A 27,855-nucleotide genomic window follows, 5' to 3' on the forward strand; every position below is an offset into this window, starting at 1 on the left:
GAAATTGCTATTTATCCGCTTCCGGACATCTAGCAAACAAACACGTTAATGATAAAAGTAAAAGCAAACACAAAATATAAATATAAATATTAAATTAATAAATATAAATGCGTTTCGGTTTCAAAAGTAAGGCAGCTGTTGAACTGTAAAAACTGAAGCTTACAACTGTTACTGATGTCTATGGGCTTCTGTGACCCCTTAATACCAAGCGAACCGTGAGCTCGTCCACCAATACTAACATAAAAAAATAAACAAAATAATTCTAATTTTTTTTCTGAAATTCATCTCAAATAGTGTCATAACTAAAATAAAGAATAGTTTAAAAAAACTAAAAAAAAACCGGGTTTATATAAAATTCAACAAAAAAATAGAAAATGGGGTGTTTTTAAGATATTATTGAAATAATAATTCTTCTACTCATATCTGTTAGAAAAATATTTATAATTAATAACACCATGCACCCCACGCTTTTTTTACAAGGACATATATATTTTTTACACTATTTTCAATTTAAATTTATTAAAATTTATTTTCTATTTTTTAGTTGAATTTTATATAAAAAGTGTTTTTTTTAGTTTTTTTAAACTATTATTTATTTTTCATTTTTTAGTGGAATTTCAATTTATTCAATTTTTTTTTTAAATATTTAATTGTCATCGGTCCTCGATATATCTACAAAGTTTGAATGAAATCTGGCCGTTTAAAGTGGGTCAAAATCGCGTCTAAAGGAGTCAGTTACAAACAGACAAACATACATACAAGTGAAGCTAATATAAAGCGTGTAAAAAGTTATACATCTCGGATGTCGGATCTCATTATTGACCGCTAGATGCCACTAGTAATATAAAAAATATAGTTCATATTGAAAAATGATGCCATTATATTAATAGTGACAGTAAGTATTATTATGCTTTTTGACATTTTGTATTGAATTCCTGGATAATTCCTGGAGGTTTGAAGGCGCAAAAAATATCAGTTAAAATATATTATCACCTAAAATTGTCGTGATTCTATCTATGTAGTAATAAATCAGAAGATGCTAAATACATTTGTTTTTCTGTATGTCTGCGACTCCGGCCCCCTCTATCATGCGTAGTAAAAACCCTCATTTTATTTCCCTACAGAAATTCTTCAACTGGTACAATAGAACCAATTTGCGTGGACGATTACAGGACTATTCCCTTATTTTTTCTGTAGGCACTTTATATATTTGTAATTTATCTATTATAATCACAGTCTGTAATTTATCTGTTATACTCACAGTCAGTGCCTATAAATAGAGTGAGTTTTCGCTGCGCCAGTAATACGGTCGTGCGCAATGCTACGTGAGGATTTGCAGTTCAATTTTCAGAGGAAAATTGCGGAATCGATTGTAAGCTCGGTGCGAGTCATAGGCGGAAGTGTTTTGAAATAGCGCTTTCAATAATAGGATTTTTTTTTCCAAAATTCTAAAATTATTTTTAATAGTTTTTTTCTATTCTATCAGCCCATGGACGTCCACTGCTGGACATAGGCCTCCCCCAAGCCTCGCCACAAAGACCGGTCCTGCGCTGCCTGCATCCAGCGGATCCCTGCGAACCTAAATAGGTCGTCGGCCCACCTTGTGGGAGGCCTACCCACGCTACGTCTTCCAGTACGCGGTCGACACTCAAGAACCTTCTGGCCCCAACGGCCATCCGGTCCGCGAGCAATGTGTCCTGCCCACTGCCACTTCAGTGTCGCAATCCTTTGGGCTATGTCGGTTACCATGGTTTTCCTGCGAATCTCCTCATTTCCGATTTGATCTCGCAGGGAAACTCCGAGCCTTTAATAGTAGTTGTCAATAACTATTATATTTATTGAATACCATAAAATATATAGATAGATATAGTATTAAATGTATTTTATTTGAAGATAGTAAAGGGTTCAATTTTTTTCATATTATATATGCAATTGTTGGTTTTTGTGTATTATATGTAACCCTATATTCTTTATATGATAGGAACTATATCATTGCAACAATATTTAATTCCTTTTTTTGTTAAACAGACACGAATAAAACTAGAAATATCTAATGAATTAACTGGGTAATATATTGACATCAATTCTATGAATCCTTTTTTTTCTTTTCTTTTTAAATTATAACTGAATTTTAGTTATTTCGAACTTTAAAAACGCTTAAAGCTTCGAACGTTCCCTACCGAGTGAAACTGTCGTCTCGAAAACAAATGCATTGTTTCCAGATAAATGCAACATGGCTGTGTACGAGCATTGAGGATTCTTCCATTGCGTCAAGTATCGTAAAAGATTGCGCTTTCTATCTTAGAAAAGACAAGATGCTGTTTGCCTCAAAATTGAATATGATTTATTTTGAAATAGAAATTTTATTCGCACTTATTTATATAAGTTTTCAGTTGTTCATTGTTCTACACAAAAACATTGTAATGAACTGTCGATACGGTTTTTGTGTACGACCTTAATGTTGTTTATAGGTTTATGATAACAATTTTTTTTTATTGCTTAGAAGGGTGGACGAGCTCACACCCCACCTGGTGTTAAGTGGTTACTGGAGCCCATAGACATCTACAACGTAAATGCGCCAACCACCTTGAGATAAGTTCTAAGGTCTCAGTACAGTTACAATAGCTGCCCCGCTATTCAAACCGAAACGCATTACTGCTTCATGGCAGAAATGGGCATGGTGCTGGTACCTACCCGTGCGGACTCACAAGAGATCCTACCACCAGTAACAACATCTGTATTGTCTGTAAATCTGCATATTAAATGAAAATTTAATAAAATACATTAAGCACCAAAATTAGGAGAAAAATTTTGCTACACTACTCAGCAAACCTAAAACAATAAAATCTTGGACACAAAGTTTTCATCTTTTTTCTCCTTCGTATTGCTAGTAACCTCAAGTGGTTATGCTAGCTTCACCGAACGGCTAGGCGAGATCACAGGGCTCACCCTGCGAGTCTTTGCTAACATTTGCTCTATTAAGGACAGTGCTTTGCTGAATCTACCACCGGATCGGATTTGTAACTCACTGAGAAGATACGGCGAGAAACTTTGTGGACTATATCTATGGCGTAATTTACACGACGAGTCCTTCGTCACATTCCACGGGTTTGACGAGAACAGTGACCAGATCTTATTTTCATCAACCAAAACTCTTGCTGAACAGAAAATATAAAAACGCAAAGAAAGCGTTTGGAAAATCAATACGATGTTCGTGCAATAGTTAACTATCTAACTTTAAAAGTTTTGTTATATCGTTTGGGGGCGACGTCTGACCCTCGTAAAAGTAATAATGCGCTTGTTCTCCAAAACGAAGCAGCGTTACAAAGTTAATGGGAACGTTAGCCTTTTGTATTTAGATATATATTTATATTTTTCATTGGGCTTACGCGAGTCGCATACACAATTAATACTAATCACACGATTTAATCTAGATTTTTTATTTGTATTATAATTATATTATTTTTTATGATTATGAAGTTTATTTACATTTGTTTATTTAGTATATTTAGTTTTAATTAAAACATAGCTTTGCTTACAGAGTACTCCGTAATAAAGATCAATACGTATGGCTGAGCCGTGATTTTAATAAATAAAGAAATAATCTTAGAATTTCTATCAAACTATTGTATAAAAATATAATTAAGCTGTATTACCTATCTACCTGCACACCATTAAAGTATTCACGTCTAAAGTAAAAAAATATCATGTGTTGTGTGTTTAATTTGAACTAACACAACCGCCTGCGAATCCCTAAAAACAATCGAAAAACTCAAAAACGAAAAGAAAAAACATATTGAAAATCAATGTTCATGTTAGTGAATATGTAGTTAAGCTTACTTACTTCCCTTTAGTCAATACCACCACAAGTATCTGTTAGATTACTTACTGGGAAGACACAATAAAACGTTTCTATAAAATTAAAATTAAATAACATTTTTATTTTTATGAATTTAATGAATACAACGCGCGCTGTCAGTAACTTTAAGAGGCGTTCGTAAAAGCGTTAAAATACGTACATAATATCTGCTTCAGCTTATCACTTGTACTCAACGTTAGCACTGGCATGTTGTTATGCGCGCTGAGCGGATGTTGTACAGTGCGCTACACTCCGCTCCGGATATTATTTTAGGCCATTACATAAACAAAATAAGCGATTTGATGTATGTATGGATTATAATAGACGATGAAAATTTAAATTCTCATTGTATAGGTACAATATATTAATCAGTTATTTTAAAGGAAAAGACTGACTTTACTGGTGGTAGGACCTCTTGTGAGTGCGCACGGGTAGGTACCACCATCCTGCCTATTTCAGCCGTGAAGTAGTAATGCGTTTCGTTTTGAAGGATGGGGCAGCAGTTGTAACTATACTGAGACCTTAGAACTCAAATCTCAAGGTGGCGGCATTTACGTTATAGATGTCTATGGGCTCCACTAACCACTTTACACTAGGTTGGCTGTGAGCGTCCTCCAATCTATGCAATAAAAAAAAAATACATTTCGTTGTAACAAGTATGGACGAACACTTTTTTTATTACTTACATGACATAGCCCACTCGGTGCTAAATGGGTACCGCAGCCCATAGACGTCAACAATGTAAAACCGCCACCCACTTTGAGATAAGACTTTTAAATCTCAGTTTTTTAGTACAACTGCTACCCTAACTTTCAAACCGAAACGCATTACTGCTTCACGGCAGATATCGACAGGGCGGTAGTACCTACTCTTACAGGCTCATAAGACACCTACTGCCAGCAAAACGTAAGCTCACATAAAAATTATTACTCTAATTGGTCCATTTTTAATACGATTTTTATTAGCTTCAGACGTATGTATAATATGTTTGACGTATGTATAAAATTTGGTATATTTATTAAGGACCGACGACAAATCAATATTAAAAAAAAATTGAAAAAAAATAGTAATTGAAAAACTTGAAATTCAACTACAAAATGAAAAATAAATAATAGTTTAAAAAAAGTAACAGAATACGCTTTTATAGAAAATCCATAAAATCCATCAAAAAAAAAATATTTTCTATTTTTTAGTTGGATTTTCTATAAAAGCGTACTTTGGTTAGTTTTTTTACACTATTATTTTTTTGTTTCGCTTTCGAAAAAATAAACTTACACTATAAACACTGATGAGCTTTCACCAGATTTCGTAGATCCAATACAAAAATATGTAGCTTGTACCACGGGTGCAATGACACGAACCAAATAAGACCGAAGTAATTCTAATATAAATTGTAGAAGGCCAGCTTCCATGTTGTAAGTGCTAATAAAAGAAAAACCGTCCAAGTTTCGTTTTATCTCGTAACGCGACTTTTGTATTACGCGAAAAGCATTGAAGTTAAAATATTACGAATTTTTAACCGACTTCAAAAAAGGAGGAGGTTCTCAATTCGACTGTATGTTTTTTTTAATGTTTGTTACCTCATAACTATTGACTGGATGAATCGATTTTCATGATTCTTTTTTTATTAGAAAGCTTTAGTCCAGTTCTGATAATGGTATCCATGAGAAAACCATATAAGTCTTAAATTTGCATTAAGTGCGCGACAAATAGATGAATAACTCAATATCACGACAACCGATTTCGATGATTATTGTTTTTTAGTGTACATATATGAATTTGTTTTGGAATATCTTGTTTTTTTTTTCTATTTGGAGTCGGGTTTTTGTTAAAGCCTGTCTATTTACAATGATTACTGATGCTATTTTTAACTTTGTTTATCCGATCATTTATTAACATGTCGTCTGTTATTTTACGTGTGCAATGGGCGAAGCACGGGACCACTGCAAGCGATCGATGCAAGCGGCTGCGCACTGCTCAGGTCGATGCACCCGTCATCTGGCGCCCGTGACGTCACCACCCATCCAGGCGTCGTGCACTACTCTGCCCCCAGACCGTTGCGTAATACATTGCGTGCAATGTTCCCTTAATAATCTTCTTGTATTGACATGCTTTAGATGCGATGCTTCTAAAACCTAAGGTTTCGCTGACCAAGCTATAATTTTTTTCCTACCTAAGCTGATAGAACAGCCTTTCCCAAAGTGGGCGATAACGCCCCCTCGTCGGCGCTGCAGGCCTTAAGGGGGGTGGTAAGAGACCCAGAAAAAAAATGGGGGCGTTGTGTAGAGACTTGGGAGACGATTTGTAATTTCATCTCGGAGGACCCTTAGACACCGACTGAGCTCTCGATATAGTGTTTTTTAAGGAGGTGAAAAAATAGGGGTGCTAAAAAAGTATTTCTTCTCAAAGTGGGCAGTAGACAAAATAAGTTTGGGAGCCCCTGGTCTAGAGAGACCATATCAGCGTAACCTTAACTAATAGGTGAGCTCACGGGGCTCAAACCTGACGATGTTGCTAGCACGAACCCTAGCAAGCGCCGTGCTTCGCAGAATCTACCACCGGGTCGGAAACGCGACCCACTGAGAAGATCCTGCGAGAAACTCAGTGGGCTATGTACGTGGGTTAATTTACTCGCCGAACCCTTCGTCGCAAGCGACGGGTTCGCCGATGATGACCGGTGCTTGGGGTACCTAAAAGCATCGTTAGTGGATCGGGAGGAACCGAAATGACGTGTTTTGGGCGACGTCGACTGTTTACCATTCGGTCCGCAGGATCGGCTATGCAGTTTCCGGCGGCCACGATGAGGGGATTCTCATGTCGTGCCGCTTTATCGAAGTGGAAGCTATAGTTCTTCGCTGTTACGTAATAGTCAAGCATACAATTTTTATACTATATACAATATATCGACGGGTGAGATAATTTCACCTAATACGCGACATTTATCTTTGTAATTAAAGGTCCGTTTTATTAGGTATTAGTATCAACAGTTTGATGTTTTTAATTGAAGTTCAATTAAGTTTACCCCATTCAAAGAGCCGAAGGAGTTTTTTTTTTGTTATGATATTGTTTCCCAAACTTTAATCTTTAAATTCTATTTATTCTGTAAAGTTGCAAAAATATTGCTTAAAACCAAACAGCCGTTCACCCCTCGATATGAAATCAAAATTAACTTATTATTCATATGCGTGACTGAGTTTTTATTTTTAACTTTGAGCCAAACGCAGCAGTGTGCTTAGTGCGAGTTTTTTAACGTTCTCGATAGCGTAAAAGTTAACTCAAATTTGTATGGAGTTGGAACAGCGCTCCTAGCGGCAAACGAAGGGAAGCTGTTCCAACTCCATACAAATTATAAACAAGACAAGAAACAATTACACAAGTAAAAAAACTCGCTTCTTTTGTCCGTAGATCTTGTAGGTTGTATGATGCTAAGTTCTCTAATGCTGATATCTTTTGCTTGTCACTTGTACTTGCATATAGAAAAGCTATTTTAAAATATATATTTATAAGGTGATTTAGTCCTATGAGTATTATAGTTTTATATTGTAAGTTGATGTATAAAATAATATGTGCGTATTGTGTTGCTTTTGTTTTTTTTTTTTGTAATTTAAATTTCTAAATTTCTTTTCTCTGTTCACTTTCTACATAGATGTGATTTTGATTGTGGAAACATATTTGGTTATTGTTTTAGCTATATTTTTTAAAATATTATTATATGTTTGTGTTATACGGTTTGTTTCCCAAATAAATACATAAATAAGCATAATGGACTTATTTAGTATCACGACGAACGCACACTTACCGTCTGTTGTCCAGGTAGTTGTCGTAATCGTCGGGGGTGGTTTTGCCGTCGTGCATGTCGTACAGGTCGGTGTATATCGCGGATTCGATTCGGGACGGGTCCAAGTGGTAGTTCGGATTTTCGTATGAAAGCAGACCATTCTCTGTTGACAAAGAAACGTTGGTATTAAAATACGGCTGGCGTTAGGAGGTATGCGACCTCATGTCTCAAGGCGGGTAATAGCATATCCATTGTGATATCTTTGGCTCCAACTATGTTTTTTTTTTATTGCTTAGATGGGTGGACGAGCTCACAGCCCACCTGGTGTTAAGTGGTTACTGGAGCCCATCGACATCTATGACGTAAATGCGCCACCCACCTTGAAATATAAGTTCTAAAAGCGTATTTTGTTAGTTTTTTTTAAAAAAAACCGTACCTAACCTAATCAATGGTAGGACGTATTGTTAATCTCCACGGGTAGGACACGCCATCCTGCTTGTTTCGGCTGTGAAGCAGTCATGCGTTCCTATCCATCCTGGCTGAACCCGTGCTCGCCCTTCGTGACGAGGTTGGGCAAGCCTTCGAGCCATTCATTACCTTTCTATCCAAACAAAATAACCTTTCCGGTTTGAAGGGTGGGGCAACTGTTGTATTATAGAATTGAAACTTTGACCTTCCCTTTTATTGTGCTTATATTGATGAGCTTTGGAAATAAGCTTGAAAATAAGCAGATATCTGCATACATAATGTCATTAGGAAAAAATTAAAAAGATAACATAAAATGTATATAATGTATGTGTATGTATATAATATGTATCTTTCACTGGTGGTAGGACCTCTTGTGAGTCCGCACGGGTAGGTACCACCACCCCGCCTATTTCTGCCGTGAAGCAGTAATGCGTTTCGGTTTGAAGGGTGGGGCAGCCGTTGTAACTATACTGAGACCTTAGAACTTGTATCTCAAGGTGCGTGGCGCCAACCAAGAAATAAAAAAATAAAAAAAAAAAATTGTCTTGAGTCGTCCGTGTTTAAGATTTTTAATAATTTTGCTAAAACTAGTTTGTATTAAATCGTGTAACAGACATTTAATTTACATAATATTGCTGACGGAGCGTTAGCAGCTATTTCAATCGACATCAAAAGAGGAAGAGGTTATTAATACGACTGTATTGTTTTATCTGTGTTACCACAAAAAACTTTTTTCGATGCGAATTAATTTCGATAAGTATTTTTTTAAAAGCTTGTAATTCTCATTTGGTACAATTTTATCAAGATCTGACAAAAAATATCGGTTTTTAATTATAATTATAACGTATTGCAATGCCTCTATTGAAACGTGATTTATTTCCGGGAAAAGTGCTATTTAATATGGCAACACAAATTAAATTCGCGACAACGGACAGGTAATGTCATCGCAATCGTTGGGGCTTCAGCCTCGTCTACATTAACTGATTCCAACCAAGTGCTAATGACATTGATGTACTAATGCCATGAGTTTTTTTTTAATGCTTATAAGGGTGACTGTGCTCACAGCCCCGCGGTTAATTGGTTGCCGGAGACAATAGACATCACTACGTACCACACCTTGAAACATGAGGTATCAGTGTAACAGCTGTGCCACCCTTCAAACCTTAGAAACCCTTCAATATTAGAAATAAGAGCAGGGGGACCGTCCCTATCTTCCTTCCACCGGTAATAATTAATAGTTATTTTTAGTGCTTGTAGGGCGCCTTGTGAGTCCGCAACGGTAGGTACCACCACCCTGCCTATTTCTACCGTGAAGCAGTAATGCGTTTCGGTTTGAAGGGTGGGGCAGCCGTTGTACTGTAAAAAACTGAGACCTTAGAACTCCGGTAACTACTTAACACCAGGTAGGCTGTGATCTCGTCCACTCATCTAAGCAATAAAAAATAAAAATAAACCTTTGAGTCTTACATGAAAAAGATTTTTCTTCTTTATATCATACCTGACAGTGAGTGATCACTGTTACTCACGGATATTAACAATGCTAGGGACACATTCAAGCTAACGCGTGCTCACGACTCGTTCAACGAAAACACCATGAAGGAAACACGCTCATGTTATCAAGATCAAAATTCCACCGGTATAGAGAGAGGCACGTGTATTGTCCTCAATTTCTATTAATGACGTTGTTTAACAGTGTGCTTAGTGCGTGTTTTTTAACGTTCTCGATAGCGTAAAAGTTAACTCATATATTTGTATGCAGTTGGAACAGCGCCCCTAGCGGCACACGTAGGTTAACGTTCCAACTCCATACAAATTTGAGTTAACTTTTACGCTGTCGATAACGTTAAAAAACTCGCACTAAGCAAACAGAGCAACTACAACACTGTTCTTAGACACAGCGAGAACGTGCGTCACTGGCATACGAAGCGAATTTCCGATACTACAATTATGAGTCATGATCGTAGGTGTCATAAAGGTCATATTCCCATGCGGCGCTGATATGAGTAACGATCTGACCTCGCTTTACGTTTGAACCCTGACTTTGATACGAAAAATTATAATTGAGCGCTCTCTGATTCAGACTTCTGTACAATATCAATGGAATCTAAGTTTGGCGCGTCGTTGCGCATATCGGTAGGCAGCGGCTTGGCTCTGCCCCTGGCATTGCTGAAGTCCATGGGCAACGGTAACCACTCACCATCAGGTGGGCCGTATGCTCGTCTACCGACAAGGGCAATACATAAAAATAAAAAAAAAATAGAAAAAAAATTTTTAAACTATTCGCGCGCCATCTATAATTGGGACAGTTTTTTGGTAAATCTTTGTCCCTACCTAATCACTGGTAGTCTAAGAAGCTGTTTCAGCTATACAAAAGCTTTGGTGAGTCGATGGGATTGGACCTCGATTTAAAGGGTGGGGCAGCCGTTGTAACTATATTGAGACCTTAGAAATCATATCTCAAGGTGGGTAGCGGCATTTACGTTGTAGATGTCTATCGGCTCCGGTAACCACTTAACACCAGGTGGGCTGTGAGCTCGTCCACCCATCTAAGGAATAAAAAAAAAGTAAAAATAATATTTTTATTTATTACACATACCAGAAGGTAACCACAATTTCGCTTAATACTACCACGTAGCAATCATGGGTTCCAATTTTTACGGTGGGAGAGTCATCAGAACGACCTTGAGACATCAGGCCGTAACCTCAACTGTGTGTCAAGAAATGTGTCGCAATTCACAAATACACTACCAAGATAAGACAATAAGGTATTAGATTTTGAAGAAACCAGATTCTCTTAACAGGTTTGAAGGTCAAATGGCCACAGCTCTGCGTAAAAACCAGATAAGACCTTGTAGGCAAGACTTCAGATAGAATAAAAGTATTATAGTCTACGCTTAATAAGTATTTATCTTTTTTAATTTCATAAACACGGGATCTATGTACCAGAGAGGAGCCTACCGGCACCGCAAACCACGTACTTTATTTATTTATTGCTTAGATAGACGAGCTCACAGCCCACTTGTTGTTAAGTGGCTACTGGAGCCCAGATATCTACAACTAAAATGCGCCACCCACCTTGAGATACAAGTTCTAAGGTCTCAAGTATAATTACCACGGCTGCCCCGCCCTTCAAACCGAAACGCATTACTGCTTCACGACAGAAATAGGCAGGGTGGCTGTACCTACCCGCGCCGGCTCACAAGAGGTCCAACCACCAGTAACACTAATGTATGGTGTGTATATATTTGTAATATAATTAATATTTCAACGCACCTACTATTATTTATTTTTCATGAAGTATCAATACTAATATTTATAATTATGAAGAGGAAAGATTTGTTTGTTTGTTTGTATTGAATAGGCTCCGAAGCTACTGAACCGATTTGAAAAATTCATTCACTGTTTGGAAGCTACACTATTTCCGAATGACAGATTAGGGATCCTTACTAAAACTCCAATAATGAAACCCAAGGTGTAAAAAAATTACCTAAAATATTCTTTACATCGCGTGCCCTGCGAAAACTATTAATGATAGAATAAAATAATTGAACTACGACTTTGTAGAACACATTATTATTTACAAAAAGTGTCGCGACAGCATATGTCTAACTATTATAGTTGTGCCGCAATAAGTGTTCTTTTATTTAAGAAAATAAAACGTCAAATATCGTTGAAATTTTGTTAAAGATCTGAGCGGAGCCGGAGCGGGCCGCTAGTAATTAATAAGCAAATAATTCTATACTTCTTTCTTCGTTCTAATGTCACGACATATCATCAGCGCGAATAGAAAAGCTAGTAACTCGTCAGTTCTATATTACGTACTCAAACACTTGGATGTGTCAAATCCACACGTCACAATTTTTGCTGTATCACCATTCGCAGATCTGTGATTCCGTTTGTCATCTAAATAAACTAATGGTTACGTGTGAATCTCCCGTAACGATTTTCAATTACGTTCACATAACGCTGGTTTTGTTAGACTTGGGTCACTCAAGATCATAAAGTCTTGAGATGTTTCGTAATTGAATACTTTTACTGTGTGACATAATAATGTTCTTCGACAAAAACGTCCAAATTTTCAATTTAAATTGTCAAAGTAAAAAGTATCTTTTTTTTCGACTAAAAAGGTTCGTCTAGTTTTGATTTTAATATGCACATCGATATCTTCTAAGTGGTCGTAGGTTGAGGTTTTATTAAGAGACTGCATGCATGCCAATTTGTGAAATAGGTTAAGCGCATGTAGATGTGTTCCATGGGGAGTGCTCTGAGGAATTGTTTGAGACGATACCACCATCCGGTTTTTATCATCGCACCGCCCGCCACCGGAGTAGAGCTCATCCATACTACCTGGAGCCATTGCGTTCATCCACAGTGAGCTTCCAGAGATATTTTTTGCCACGTACCATCCGGCTTTGGAATGAGCTCCCTTCCAAGGTGTTTCCCGAGCGCTATGACATATTCTTCTTCAAACGAGGCTTGTGGAAAGTACTTGACGGTAGGCAGCGGCTTAGCTCTGCCCCTGGCATTGCTCGAGTCCATGGGCGACGGTAACCACTCACCATCAGGTATTACAACATTTATTTGACCAAACCTCAAACTAGAATCTTCTGTGTTTATACAAGAAACGCGTGCGAGACTAAAACCATTACATCAGACCATTAATACAAAAATCTCATCTCTAACGATGGCTGTTAATATGTTTAGGTTATTTATGGGACAATAAAGAAGCTATAAGGGATTTTCTTGTTAGTGGTGGTAGGGCGGTGGTAGGTCCCATGCGGGTAGGTATCACCAGCTTTCCCATTCTGCCGCAAAACAGTAATGCATTTTGGTTTGAAGGGAGGGGTAGTCGTGGTACTAGTAACTACTGAGACTTACAAGTCTAGTCTCAAGCTGGGTACCGGCATTTACTTTGTTAATGTCTATGGGCTCCTGCTTAACAACATGTGGGTCGTGAGCTCGTTCACGCAGCTCGCATTGAAAAAAAAAGACAAATTAAATGATAGAAAATGAGCATAAAAACATTTAAAACGAAGTATTTCATTACAAATATACCTGTCAGCCATTTCGTTACCACATCACTAGGCGGACCCCAACAATTACTTCGCGATATAAGTACGAACCGGGCAGACAGCGTCGCGGCGTTCAGAAGGTCGCTGGAAAATCAATAGGTGTACGGCTACTCAGGGTCGTGACGTCACAAGACGCTCGTCTGAAAACCGCCAACCAGACTTTGTCCGTGCCGCTTCGACTCATGTTTAACATTTTTGATTACACGATCTAATTTTTTTTCTTAGATGGGTGGACGAGCTCACAGCCCACCTGGTGTTAAGTGGTTACTGGAGCCCATAGACATCTACAACGTAAATGCGCCACCCACCTTGAGATATAAGTTCTAAGGTCTCAGTATAGTTACAACGGCTGCCCCATCCTTCAAACCGAAACGCATTACTGCTTCACGGCAGATAATAGGTGGGGTGGTGATGCCTACGCGCGCGGACTCACAAGAAGTCCTACCACCAGTAATTACGCAAATTATAATTGTTGCGGGTTTCATTTTTATTACACGATGTTATCTGTGTCCTTCACCGTGGAAGTCAATCGAAAAGATTGGTTAAGTACGTATTTCATTACAAAAATTGGTACCCGCCTGGGATTCGAACACCGGTGTATCGCTCAACACAAATGCACCAGACGTCTTATCCTTTAGGCCATGACGACTTGGGAGGGATTTTAGACAGACGAACTCATAGATCAAAATTGATTTAATCGTTAAGTCGTAAAAACTGCCGACTGTTTGACCAGCTGAGAAGAAATGTGCAACAAGTGATCAGAGAACAGTCTTTAAAATAGACACGACCTTTAGAAATGAACGTCGGAAGAAGACGGCATTTTAAAGTAATGGAGTCATATGGGCTTATTTGCCTACTTATTAAGTGGTAACTTAATAAACTATTGCGGACGGTTAGTTCAACTCACGGGCTCAACCTGAGAGAATTTTCTAACACTAGCTCTAGTATGAAAGATCCTTTGCAAAATCTACCACCGAATCGGAACCGCGATCCACTGAGAAGATCCGGCGAGAAGCTCAGTGGGCTGAGTCTATTGACTAGTTCACTCAACGAACTCTTAACTTATAAATAGCAAAAAGAAGTAGATAAGCTACCGCCTAGCAGCAGCAGCTTGTCTGTGCCCTTGACATTGCCAATGTCCATGTGTGACGGTGACTATTAACTATAGGATGAGCCGCATGCTCATCTGCCAATAAAGGCCATAAATAGAAAAATGATTTTTCCTGAGTTTCATGCCCTTTTACTGTTATGGCCAATCCAAAAGAGAGAAAAACGCCGAGATAAAGCACTTAATGACACCTCTTGTCATCATTTACCACTCTCCACCTACCATTGCCGAACTGCGATCCAAAAGCCCAACAATTTTACGGTAACCTGTAAACATAACGATGTAATATCTCAGAATAACTAAACGTAAACATTGCTAGGGCAACGTAAGAAAGATAAATTTAACGTTACGACTACCAGCTTAGTTGAATACTGGAAAATAGAAATAAAAAGAGAAGCAGTAGCGCTCGTGTGATTACTAACTAGAGATATGGGCATTTTTGTTGCATTAAAACCTCGGATATGCTCACACCCTAAACAGGTCAATAATTATTACAGACACCGTAATATAAAACAAAGACTTAGAACACGTCTACCGCGTCGACCATCAGAGTATATCGAGATACTAGTTGTTCAGGGTAGGGTCAACAGTAAAAGACCTCATGGACGAAGCCCCATTATTAGTACTTTTTTTTAATTGCATAGTTTGTTGGACGAGCTCACCGCCCACCTGCTGTTAAGTGGTTACTGGACATCAACAACGTAAATGCCGCCACCCACCTTGAGATATAAGTTCTAAGGACTCAGTATAGTTACAACGGCTGCCCTGCCCTTCAAACCGAAACGCATTACTGCTTCACGGCTGAAATAGGTAGCGTGGTGGTACCTACCCAAGCGGACTCACTTGAGGTCCTACCACCAGCAATGAACCGTTTGTCTAGAACAGCAATAAAAAAATTATCATATACTCACTGTCTCGTTTGTGAAGACCCATTTTACTTGTATCACACACTCTCATCACGGTCCGATAACACTTTCTATGTCACTTTCGGGGCATTACCATTCTACACTTAAGCTGGGAACACACGAACTGAATTTAATGAAACCGCGAATCGAATTTTATCGGCTGCTTTATACTGCCGTTTAATGGTATGTTGTGACCGGTTTTCGCGTTGGATTTCGGTTGTATGTTTAGTAGTGTATAAGACTTGTTTCGCTTTGATAACAGAGGTTTTGATTTTGTGGGAACTTCGGTAGACTGATAGACTGATTCGGCGGTACAGCACCTCACGCTTTTTTTACAATAAAATCATTTTTTCTTACACTATTTTTAATTCAAATTTCTTAAAATTTATTTTCTATTTTTTAGTTGGATTTTCTATATAAGCGTATTTTGTTAGTTTTTTTTTAAACTATTATTTATTTTTCATTTTTAGTTGAATTAATTTTTTTTTTTTTTTTTTTAATATTGGGTCGTCATCGGTCCTTAATAAGCATACCAAATTTTGAGTTAATCCGACGTTTTGAAGGGGGTCGAAATCATGTTCAAAGATTCCGTTACAAACATACATACAAACATACATCTGAAGCTAATAAAAGCGTATTAAAAAGGACACAGTACACATTATGTCTCTATTGAATCAAGCGCACACTTTAAACTTTAAAGTATGCGCTTTAAGGCTCAAAGTACAAAAATAGAAACTGAAAAAATTACAACACTTCAATTAATTTGGCGTTTGGCGTTTACCAAAAAACAAGAATTTTGGTTTAAGCCACTACAATTCAAAACGTGTGATTCATAAAACAGAGCCTCCGTGACTAACTTTGAGACTAACAAAAACTACCACCACAATACCACGATGTTAAATATCAAATACCCCTAAATACTATAAAGGCACACTAATGATAGAATAAAATTCATAAAAAAACTTTTCATAGGAAACGAATAACAAAACTGATTAAGTTTTATTTTCAACGCGAATGTACCCGCGGCTTTCTGTATTGTTTTTCAAAGGACGTCTTTTAAAATACCTCACATATTTAGTAAAAATAATTACGTAAAATTGAACAACAAGCTATCGCACTGATTAGGTAATTTCACTTGTAATGCCGAACGTACGGTTCACGTAAATAAATGTTTAACATGCATGAGAGCACGCGTTGCATCACTTTTTTACCCACTGAACTGGAATAGTACCAATAAAATTTACTAATACTGTGTTTTCCTCATCGGTGCCGGAGAGAATCACCGAATCATCGGGCCAAAGAGATAGGGCGCTAATAATCTGTACTACTGGGAAAATGTGACCGCGTTAGGCCATCTCTAGCTATGACTTTTTTTTTCCTACTTAAGCTTTGCCTAAGCCTTGAGAGGCTATTTCAGCGTAACCTTAACTAGTAGGTAACGGAGCTCAAACCTGAGTGATGCTAACACTGACCCTAGCAAGAGCAGTGCTTCACAGAATCTACGACCAGATCAGAAACGCGACCCACTGAGAAGATCCGACGAGAAACTCAGTGGGCTAAGCTATGACTACTGCTCGGACTTTGGTTAATAATGGTTTTACTGGTGGTAGGACGTCTTGTGAGCACGCACGCGTAGGTACCAACATCCTGCCTGTTTCTGCCGTGAAGCAATAATGCGTTTCGGTTTGAAGGGTGGGGTAGCCGTTGTACTACTGTACGGAGACCTTAGAAGTAATATCTTAAGGTAGGCGGTATTTACGTTGTAGATGTCTATGGGCTCCGGTAACCACTTAACATCGGGTGGGCCGTGAGTTCACCTACCCACCTAAGCAATATAAAATTAGTATGTAGTAATATTACTAGCATTAGTAGTGCCATACGAAATATGGTACTAATAGTTACATTGCCTTGCATAGCTCTATACTTGATTCTTATGGTACAAACCATTCTATCTATTTTTACAGCGGCGAAATTATAAGTTTGTCAAATCTACTATATTTAGATCTTGTCTTGTCTGTCGTGAAGGCCTAGGCCTTGCTTACTAAATCTGGCATGGTATTTGACAGAAGTTGAGACCCCAACATAGACAATTGTGATAATTATTTAATGAAAAAAAAAGAAATATACTTAACAGAAAATGAAAACAGGCTATAGATAAACCAGAGATAATGGCTCCAATCGCAAATCAAAGCCGCAACTCGAATAAAAATCAAAGTAGTCGATAAACTATAAAAAAAATTTTTTTAATAGTGTGTACTACGCCTTAAAGCGACAGTAAAGCCTGCGAACGGTTTCCTTTACAATAAGTCGATAAAACTGAATGTGTCTTCAACAATATGTGTGAGAATTTCACTTTCCTTTCGAAAGTGATCGTAAGTATGTGCATAGGGTAAAAACATACAATATTACGACGTTTATTATAAGTATTATAATATTTTATACGCATTTAACGATTATCGCTCAAAATATTCAGAAATTGACACGATGGTCGTATCATGCGAGCTCAAAAGGCGTCATACCACCCGGTATCTGCCTGTTTTTCTTTTGAATGGTTTAGGCAGAACTTCTAGTATAGGAACGTAATCTATCTTCTATCTTCTATCTATATAAATAAAAGTGAATTGCTGTTCGTTAGTCTCGCTAAAACTCGAGAACGGCTGGACCGATTTTGGCTAATTTTGGTCTTGAATTATTTGTGGAAGTCCAGAAAAGGTTTAAAAGGTAGATAACTATGAAAATGCTCGGAATTAAATAAAACTAACAATTTTCCGGACGGATTCCTTTTGTTTGTTTTAAGTTTATTTTATACAAAAACTTAGGCCTTTTATTTATCGATTGAGGCACTACGAAGTCTGCCAGGTCAGCTAGTAAATAAATAAAAATATGAATAAGGTTCGTGAACGAAGAGAAAACAGTTAGGCTATATTTTTAGCAGGGATAAATAAAGCAACATGCTATTATCTTAACCGTTTGAGCGATTAAATCTGGCAATGTGCCAGTCGTCTAGTGAATCCTTTAGGTTTTCGTGATTCACTAGTCTAGATAACGAGTCTTCGCGACCAAATCGAGTCTGGCTTATTACTATTTTTTAAATCCTGTTTCTAAATACAGTACGGTCATAAACGCTTTTGCCAAAAAAAAAAAAATAATAATCATTTCTATATTACGTGTGTTCCTTTTTTTAAATTTTGGCGCCAATCGCGGGCTTGGGATTTTTTACTTCATAACCAGAGCTAACACTTTCTATTTTAATACTAATATTTCGATAATAATAAATTATTAACATCTTATTAATTTCCGAAATCTGATATGGGCATTTCAATCAAAGCAGATGCGCACGTAATGCCCGGTTGCGTGAAAACAGAATGCAATGCATTTTATGAGCTAAAGCGGATTTCGAAAAACCTCATATCTAAAACCCACTCTATATGACCGGTTCTCTTATTGTGTTTTTATGTCAGCAATTTTAGAACTCACAATCCAGTTATTCGTCCGAAAATATACAGCACTGTGTGTACGTCCAATGTTTTTTTCTAAGAAACATGTGCATTCTTTTATTCCTCATTCATTCCTTCTTCAAACGAGGCTGGTGGATAGTACTTTACGGTAGGCAGCAGCTTGGCTCTGCTCCTGGCATTGCTGACGTCCATGGGCGACGGTAACCACTCACCATCACGTGAGCCATATATCCGTCTCCCTAGAAGGGCAATAAAAAAATCATTTCTAATAAATAACCTAATTTAATCGTAATAAAGTACTTAATCCTAACTCATATCGAATAATCAGGAAACCGTATTGTGTACGGCAACACTTAAAAAAACCTATTAATCTCTGAAAAAAAGAGGCCTCCAACAATGAATCCTAATTGAAGTCAGCAATTACGGTTTTATCTTTACAACTGTTTCTAGTTTTTTTTTGTCCTAGCATTATTATTGTAGAATGTTTATTAATCTCTGAAAAAAGAGGCTTCCAACAATGAATCCTAATTGAAGTCAGCAATTACGGTTTTTTATTTTTTTTTTGTCCTAGCATTATTATTGTAGAATGTAATTTAACAAGCAATGAGAATCTCAGAACGATGTTGTTTCTTAAGGAAGTAAATTTTAATTTGATGTAATTGCTTTTGAAGATAAACGAGGTACCTGGGTTGTGTTTATTAACAGTGAAACTTGGTCACGTTTCGCTGTGACTAGGATCAACTTGATTAAAAAGAACCCGCTGAGTTTCTTGCTGGATCTTTCAGTGGGTTGCGATTCCGATCCGAGGGAAGATTCAGCCAAGCACCGCCCTTGGTAGGGATATTGTTAGCAAATTCTCTCTTTTTTTTCCTACCTATGCTAATAGCCTTGAGAGGCTATTTCAGGTTCTCCTTCACGTGCAGGTGAGCTCACGGGGCTCAAACCGAGAGTTTTGCTAACACTGACCTTATCAAGAGCAGTGCTTCGCACAATCTAACATTCGATCGGAAACGCGACCCACTGAGAAGATCCGGCGAGAAACTCAGTGGGCTGTGTTTATGGGTTAATTTACTCGTCGGGCCCTTCGTCGCAAGCGACGGTTCGGCGAAGACGGTGACCGGTGCTTGAGGTACCTAAAAGCACCGTTAATGGATCGGGAGAATCCGTAATGACGTGTATATTCTCTCAAGTTAAGCCCTTGCGTTCACCTACCCGTCCGCGTGTCAAATTCAAATTCAAAATCATTTATTTCAACTTGGATGTCATCAAAAACACACTTGTTGAATGTCAAAATGTAAAAGAAAATGTTAACTCTACCACCGGTTCCAAAAAAAGCCACAGTCCTGAGAAGAACCGGCGAAACAAACTCAGCGGGCTTTTTTTTTTTGGATTTTTACAAATATTTTTTTTTTTTTTAAATAAGAAAACATTTTTACATTATACGAAAAAACAAGTCAAAAAAATACAATTCAAATAAATAATAATAATAATGAAAAATGAAAAGGCCAGGAGCGAACGCCTCATTCCCACGTAGTGCCATCTAGTAAAAAATCCTTAACTTTATAATATGCCTTGTTGCACAAACGTTCCTTGACAGTTTTCTTAAATCTATGAACAGGTAGTAGTTGAACGTTTTGTGGGATCTTGTTGAAAAGTAGTACACCCAGCCCCCTGAAAGAGTTGCTTATTTTCTTAATTCGAGCCGCCCGCAACGCAAGCCTATGTTTGCTCCTAGTGTAGTTGTAATAGTTGCATAGGCTACCACCGAATAATTAAAATGAAATTTCGCTTCAGCCTTTCACACCCTCGTTAAACAAATTTAGAATTGGCGACAAATCACAGATTGTAAAACCTTAATAAGAATTCGTAATGTATGTATGTGATCGAAGATATTGAGATATTTGTATCATTAACTTTCACCGACTAAAATAAAATCGAATTTAAATGATAAGTAACATTGATTTTCGATCTAATATTCATTAAGCTTCGACCGACGCGCTTTCAAAAATGAAAATAACGCGCTTATCAAAGTTTTTTTTGGCGTCAAAGTGTATCAAGCGATTTTCTGTTTTTTTATTTAGATATATCTGGTCAAAACAAGCCCTGGGTTCCTTGCTGGTATCCTAAGCAGCGAAATAAGTCGTCGTGGCCTAAAGGATAAGACGTCCGGTGCATTCGTATTTAGCGATACAACGGTGTTCGAATTCCGCAGCGGTAGGTACCTGGTTTTGTCGTAAAGCAGTAATGCGTTTCGATTTGAAGGATAGGGCTAGGGTTAGTTAGGTTAATTAAATTAGTTAGGGGAACCCATAGACATCTGCAACGTAAATGCGCCACCCACCTTGAGATATAAGTTCTAATGTCTCAGTATAGTTACAACGGCTGCCCCAACCTTCAAATATTTTCGGTAGGCAGCGGCTTGGCTCTGCCCCTGGCATTGCTGAAGTCCATGGGCGACGGTAACCACTCACCATCAGGTGGGCCGTATGCCCGTCTGCCTACAAAGGCAATAAAAAAAATAAAAAAAAATTCTGGTATGTTTAGTGTTAAGATAGATAAGAGCAAAAATATTTGATATCTTTGCATAAATGACATATACACATATTTCAAATTAATTCTTTATAAATGTTTCTCTCTGATTCTAGTTATGTTTTAAATAACGTGTTAATTGAATAAATTAGAGCCAAAACTTTAATTTGGAAATTCGAGGTCCGCTGCATACATAATTTATTAAATTCGATTATTATTTATGCATGATAAAGTATGCAGTTTCTAATCTCAGAACTGCCAAACACATTACTTGTTCCACGATCTTATGATGTATCTCTGTTTGTTTATACTCGCTTCAGGGTATTTTATACCCTTGAATTGTAACTGGGTTATAAGGGAAATTCGTCATCTATACTAATATTATAAAGAGGAAAGATTTGTTTGTTTGTTTGTATTGAATAGGCTTCGAAACTACTGAACCGATTTGAAAAATTCTTTCACTGTTTGAAAGCTACACTATTCCCGAGTGACATAGGTTATAATCTTTTTTGAAAAAAAATAGGGATCCTTACTAAAACTCCGATAATGTAACCCAAGGTGTCAAAAAATTACCTAAAATATTCTTTACATCGCGTGCCCTGCGAAAACTATTGATGATAGAATAAAATAATGTATTACGACTTTGTAGAATACGTTATTATTTACAAAAAGTGTCGCGACAGCATATGTCCAACTATTACAGTTATGCCGCAATAAGTGTTCTTTTATTTAAAAAAATAAAACAACGTCAAACATCGTTGATATTTTTGTTAAAGACCCGAGCGGAGCCGGAGCGGACCGCTAGTGTAAGTAATAAAATTATATTGTGACTATCGACTCATTTCAGACATGCTATTTTGTACCTAAGCAGTTTCAGTAATTAAAGTTGAATTTAAAAAAACACGGTTTTCTGGAAGAGATTAATTTGAATGAAAAAGTCGCTCGGTCAAATTGCTATTACATAGATCTACTGTTAACTTGAAGTAAGTCGAAGCATATCTGTCCACATCTATCTCTTTATGGTGGTAGCCATCACAGAACACAACATATTTGACAGATGCCTGAATATCGCTAAAGACATTTTCAAGATAAGCTTGCAAATATACAAGCTCCGAACAACAACATTCGTCGGAGCGTCGGTCTACCGAGCAATATCATCCGCTCAGTGGAAAATCTTCCCTTTGTCATAAAATTCCCAAATCTTTTCCTTGCCTTGCATTACGTGGACTCGGTGCATCATGTACTTTTCTCATGCTGCATAAGTATTTGACATGAGACCGTCAACGTCTAACGCCTGATGTCAACTGTCCCTTGGATATATCTCCAATTGTATATCCATTGCAATTTGCCACAAGGAGGAACTGTGTCTGTCTTTCTGTCTTACGTCACCCATTTTTGATTTTATATTTCGCATTTAAATTTAAAATTTCACATTTTTCTTTATTTGCGTTGTCATTTTTATTTTTTTTTTATTTATGTATATATCTATCTTCTTCTTCCTAGCGTTTTCCCGGTCTAGTATCAGTGTCTGTTTTCCAAAACTCCTTCACTTTGCCCGTATCTACATCTATGTCTGTATCTATCTATTAGTCCAAAATTAATATCAGAGTCAAGGTAAAATTTACCAAATCAGGAAAAACTTCATTCCTCCCTCAAACGGAGCATGGAGCCAAATTGCGACAGTCAAATACACCACCATAAATATTGTATGGCGCGCCATGTTATTATTGTGCGGAGGTCAACGAACTAGAATTTGGCTTGTTCTATTTACTTTTGTGTGCTTTTATGGTTCATCCGGTCTAGTTTCTCACGTTTTAAGTTAATTGGATACGATTTTTGCTGAGTCAAGAAAGGGTGCGCGTGATTTTGGCCGACTTTTTGTGGTATGATGTAAAAATCTCAATGAATTAGCTCAAACTGATATTTTTTTTAAACCTATGAATAACAAACTACCCGCGGCTTCGACTGCATGGTCAAGGAATAGTGTTATTTAATTTTTATATAATAAAATAGATTCCGGTGGTACTTTGTCGAAATAAAAGGTAGCCTATCTCACTCCCTTGATCTAGAACTATAACTTTAAAAGAAAACAATTCCCGATTCAACCTGAAACAAGGATACACAACACACAAACAAACAAAAACACTTTCACATTTATAATAGTGGGATTGATTAAGATATTTCGCATTGTTTAATCACGACAGAATCTTGAAGCGGGTCATTTATTAGCTCCGCCGCATGCTGTACGATAATGTCCGTTTCTGACGCGAACCGGAAGGCATTTTACATACCGTGTATACAGGACTCCGCAACATGCCGAACGATATGCCTTTTAACGCTGACTTCAGAGATATTAATGACCAAAACTTAAACGTCACGTAAGAAAACCGAGAAATCATAACAGTAAGGTAAAAGCACTAATGCTGGACATTGAACTAAAAGATGACACTTTAAAAAAAAAAATATTCTAATAAGGAAACTAAACACTTAAATAACCTTGCTATTGATGTTAAAGACACCTAGTACCATGTATGATACATTCTCAAAAGCTTGCGTACAGTGTTAGAAGCAAATTTCAAAATGGCATCAGTTGACAACAAACAATGTGAGCAGATTGACGTTTTGCGCGTAATTCTTAGCATTTTCCTTAAGCCATCTGACTTTTAACAGGTATGATTTTATCTTATATTTATAATTATTGGCTACTGTTGGTTTCGATATTATAAATGTATGAAATTATTGACTTATTAGGACCATTTCCTTGTTATTTTGGTTTGTTTTTGTACAAATTTTAAGTGGTGTTTACTATTAGTACCAAAAATGAATCAAAACCTAAAAGATGACACGTGTGTCTTCTACTAGGGTTACATCGAACTGAATTTGTTAGCTTAATTTTCTTCAAATTCAGCCTTTATGTTGTAAAACAAAAGTTTCAATCTGAGTTTCGTTCATTTTACACTAGTCTAACTAAACGAAGACAGTGTCAACTATTAGGGTATACTAGATGTCAACTATTAGTATCAATTAATTTCAGCTTAAGTTTCGAGCACGATGCCGCCAGTAAAGGGTCAGATGTTTCAATACTCTGAAGCCAATATTGAAGAAGCCATAAAAGAATATATATGTTTGAGGGTTTACTGGTGGCCCTGAGGCCTTTCCAGTTTCACAAGGACAGAAGGGGCGGGATTTGCTAACAGCTACCCGAGCGCCTCCAAGGGAGACCTAACAACTCAAGAGTAGCTGCTTCGCGAATGAATCTACTACCGGATCGGGATCGCGACCCGCTGAGAAGATCCGGCGAGAAACTCAACGGGCTGACGCTTAGGTTAGGTTGCACGTCGAACTCTTTGCAGAGTTCGACGAGTACGATTACCGGGATCTCTACTCCTAGTGTTAAAGCGGAAGGCGTCTAATGTAAGGGTTATTGGATTTTATGGATCCGTAAGGAGGTGTCTAGGGCGACGACGGTGACTGGCTCCTGCGTGGTCAGGATTCGGGGAGTAGTCAGCGGCGGCAACGATAAGGCGATTACCATGACGCATTGCCTTATCGAAGTAACGTTCCGACGCGGACTTCATGTATTTTCTGATCGGTTCGAGGTCCAAGTCGTCGTGTAAGTCGACGTTCCTCACGAACCACGGGGCTCCGACTGCTAACCTGCAAAAACGAGATTGTAGGGATTGGAGGGTGTCTATGTGTGTGCGGGCCGCGTGAGCAAACACCACACTCGCGTAAGTCATGACCGGCCTTATGTAAGCTTTATAAAGTGTCACCTTGTTCCGAAGGGACACTTTACTCCGCTTACAGATCATGGGGTAGTCTGCCGAGAATAAAAGCGGCACGGTCGCGGACTGATTTTATATGTGGGTGGAATGTCATGGATGCATCCAGGGTGACTCCCAAGTACTTGACCTTCCTGGTCCAGGGTATGAGGCGGGGCGTTCCGACAGCTACTGCGGCAAAGAAATTTGGAGTTCCACGAGTAATTTTATTAAATAAAATCAAGGGAAAGAACGAGAAAAAATACTCGTAACATGGGTAAAAGCTATGGTCAAACAAGGGTTTCCAATATGAAAAGATAATTTACAAGATAGCGTTAAGTAAATAGTTGATGATCTTAAGATTGATTATAATTGTTTATAATAAAACTAACGTTAAAGTCGTGTCTATTATTAGTGCCAACTGATGTCAACTTTTGGTGGATTTGATTTTCGATGCTGTCATCTTTTAGTGTCTATGGCAGAACTAACAAGTTTGTAATTTTTTGTAGAAACTACAACAGTATTGAAATATTTTATATGAAAAAATTGATCTCTAAATGTAGCTCTAACAGTAAAAAAAAAGATTTAAAATAATTTTTGATAAATACATTTGATAACTGAGAATGAAGTTTGATTTGTCCTTAAAGTGTCTAGCATTAGTGCTTTTTAATTATATTCCCTAGATCTTAATTGACAAAAATGTGTTGTCTTATTTTTCTTGCATAGAGAGGGGATTAAGCTTAATTCAAGTCTCAATTGCCTTCTTTCTGCCATATTCTACATTAGACGAGATTGACGCAGCATCTCCTTCTCTTCGTGTCTATCTTATCACTCACAGCCTTCTCTCGCATTTCCTCTCACAGTTCATGCGAGTCTTGTTATAAAGCCCTTCTCATATAACCGCAGTCTTAATTGAATATGCAATTTCGAAAAGGGCACATCTCTGAAAATGTAAAATGTTCAGGAAATGAAAAAAAAACTGATTATTTTCTAAAGAAGTGTAAAATTTTAAATATTAACTTTTGAGATATGTATATTTTAGTGTTAATTAGCAATTGAAAATTACTGGAATTATTATAAAATGGATGTAGGTAAGCCTCAAAACCACATGTATATGAAAAAACGTATTTGACAAAATATGCGACATGTGCCCTTTTAGAAATTGCATATTCAATTGTATTGTAAAATATTCATCGAATACATAAAAGTTGCTAACTAGTATCTTCGTGCAAACAGAATCTAAGGGTCGTTCTGTGACGAGTTCATTTCGGGGGGGCCACGCACCGCTTCATATCGAGGTCGGCCTTTGCGATCAATCACCAGCGCCCCGTTTTGGTTTTTAAATAAACTCGCAATCATATATACGATCGATCATTTTCGCTTCGAAGGCGTTGCGGCTTATGTTATCGTTTCAGACTCGTTAATGTTATATACTTATTTATTCTTTAATATTCTGTTTGGAGTGAAGATTCGCGAGATAAACTGGCCTTTTAATTTAAAGGAAAACCAAATAATCTTCGACTCTTCAAGTATTGACTCCCGCCCGGAAAGCGAGGGTCAATGAAAGCCGAATGACATTAAAGCAGGAACTGAGAATCTACGGAGACAAGATCCATTTCCATAAAAAGCAGACGATTCCTTTAATGAAAACCTACCATATAGATGTTTTCACCGCTTTCCAGAAGATCTGTATAGTAAACGAGACAGAATTCGATGCTTAAAGAATTAGCTGTTATCTCGTATTTATGATACATATGTTGAGCAAACCCAATAAAACGACTTGAACGAGAATCACATGAAGATACCGTGAGCCGACAGTAGCTACTATGAGCAGTGACATTAAGCCTAAATAAAAATTTAAGGATTAATAATTAGTACCTGTTAAGCAAGCATTAATGTTCTTTAAATTTACATGTTCAAATTCAATCCAAAAAAAATGCTTTTTTCCCCCTACCTATGCTGATAGCCTTGAGAAGTTATTTCAGCTTCCCATTGAGAAGATCCATTGAGAGAAACTCAGTGGGCTGTGTCTATGGGTTAATTCACTCGTCGAGCCCTTCGTCGCAAGCCACGGGTTCGACGAGGACGGTGACCGGTGCTCGTGGTACCTAAAAGTGCGTTTTAACGTCAAGAGCGCCGTAAGCTCGTCTGCTCTGTCAATAGACATTTAACTACGACGTCTTAATAGGCGACCCCGTTTTTAAGCCGCGATAATGAATAGCTCAAACCCATGGTCTCAAACTCGCGGCCTTGTTACGAAATATTCACCACTCAATACGTTACAATAAGATAATTATAACACAATAGCACAATGGACAGTTTTATCTCTAATCTATCAGAGCAGCGTGAACTGTAAGATTGCTAAGAGTTAAAACCCCGGTTACTTCTATTTGACTATGCAGAATAGTTAGGAATTATTATTTAGCGGTAGGCAGCGGCTTGGAGCGGTAGGCAGCGGCTTGGCTCTGCCCCTGGCATTGCTGAAGTCCATGGGCGACGGTAACCACTCACCATCAGGTGGGCCGTATGCTCGTCTGCCTACAAGGGCAATAAAAAAAAAAAAGAATTATCGATAATCCCAGTCGCACTTGGAGCCTTGAGGTTCAAGGAAGAACTTCTATGTTTTGTACCGTATCCTCTACTACTGGTCTTCTCATTGCCCACCAACAGATAATCCGTATGTCTTCGACAGCAAGAAGATATTGCACTCTGGGATTCCATTCGTAATTCTACGATACATTTTCTTTTTCCTTTACTAAATTTATGAACAATATTCAGTTATACAATGTTCGTATGCCGACAAATAATACCTTGATCGTCCGTGATCATGGATATTATCAGGAAACATCGAAAATATGATGATGAAAATTTAAAAAAAACGCGCGGAGTTATACCCTAAAAATAATTTTAATTATGT

General features: G+C 37.6%; 1 protein-coding gene and 1 long non-coding RNA gene across 6 annotated transcripts in view; one reads left to right on the top strand and one right to left on the bottom strand.

The window, feature by feature from the left end:
• The window catches only part of LOC114241650 (protein Fe65 homolog), a 73,903-nt gene that overhangs the window by 18,325 nt on the left and 27,723 nt on the right, over positions 1–27,855 (bottom strand). For 2 of the 5 annotated variants that reach the window (XM_089739427.1, XM_089739430.1), the window contains exons 2-3: positions 15,197–15,299; positions 7,659–7,800 (exon numbers count right to left, since the gene is read on the bottom strand). In XM_089739427.1, coding sequence (XP_089595553.1) covers positions 7,659–7,800; positions 15,197–15,242 — 188 coding nt within the window. In that variant the 5' untranslated portion in view covers positions 15,243–15,299. Of the gene's footprint in view, positions 1–7,658; positions 7,801–15,196; positions 15,315–27,855 lie in introns of all 5 variants that reach the window. The other 3 variants (XM_028172539.2, XM_089739426.1, XM_089739428.1) reach the window with 2 other exon arrangements.
• On the top strand, positions 23,581–25,560 carry LOC149499648 (uncharacterized). The gene is made up of 2 exons (XR_016325644.1): positions 23,581–23,847; positions 24,531–25,560. It is a non-coding gene; the product is annotated as an uncharacterized LOC149499648 (long non-coding RNA).

Source organism: Bombyx mandarina, chromosome A1 (genome assembly GCF_030267445.1).
Source record: "Bombyx mandarina strain Sakado chromosome A1, ASM3026744v2".
Lineage (NCBI taxonomy): Eukaryota > Metazoa > Arthropoda > Insecta > Lepidoptera > Bombycidae > Bombyx > Bombyx mandarina.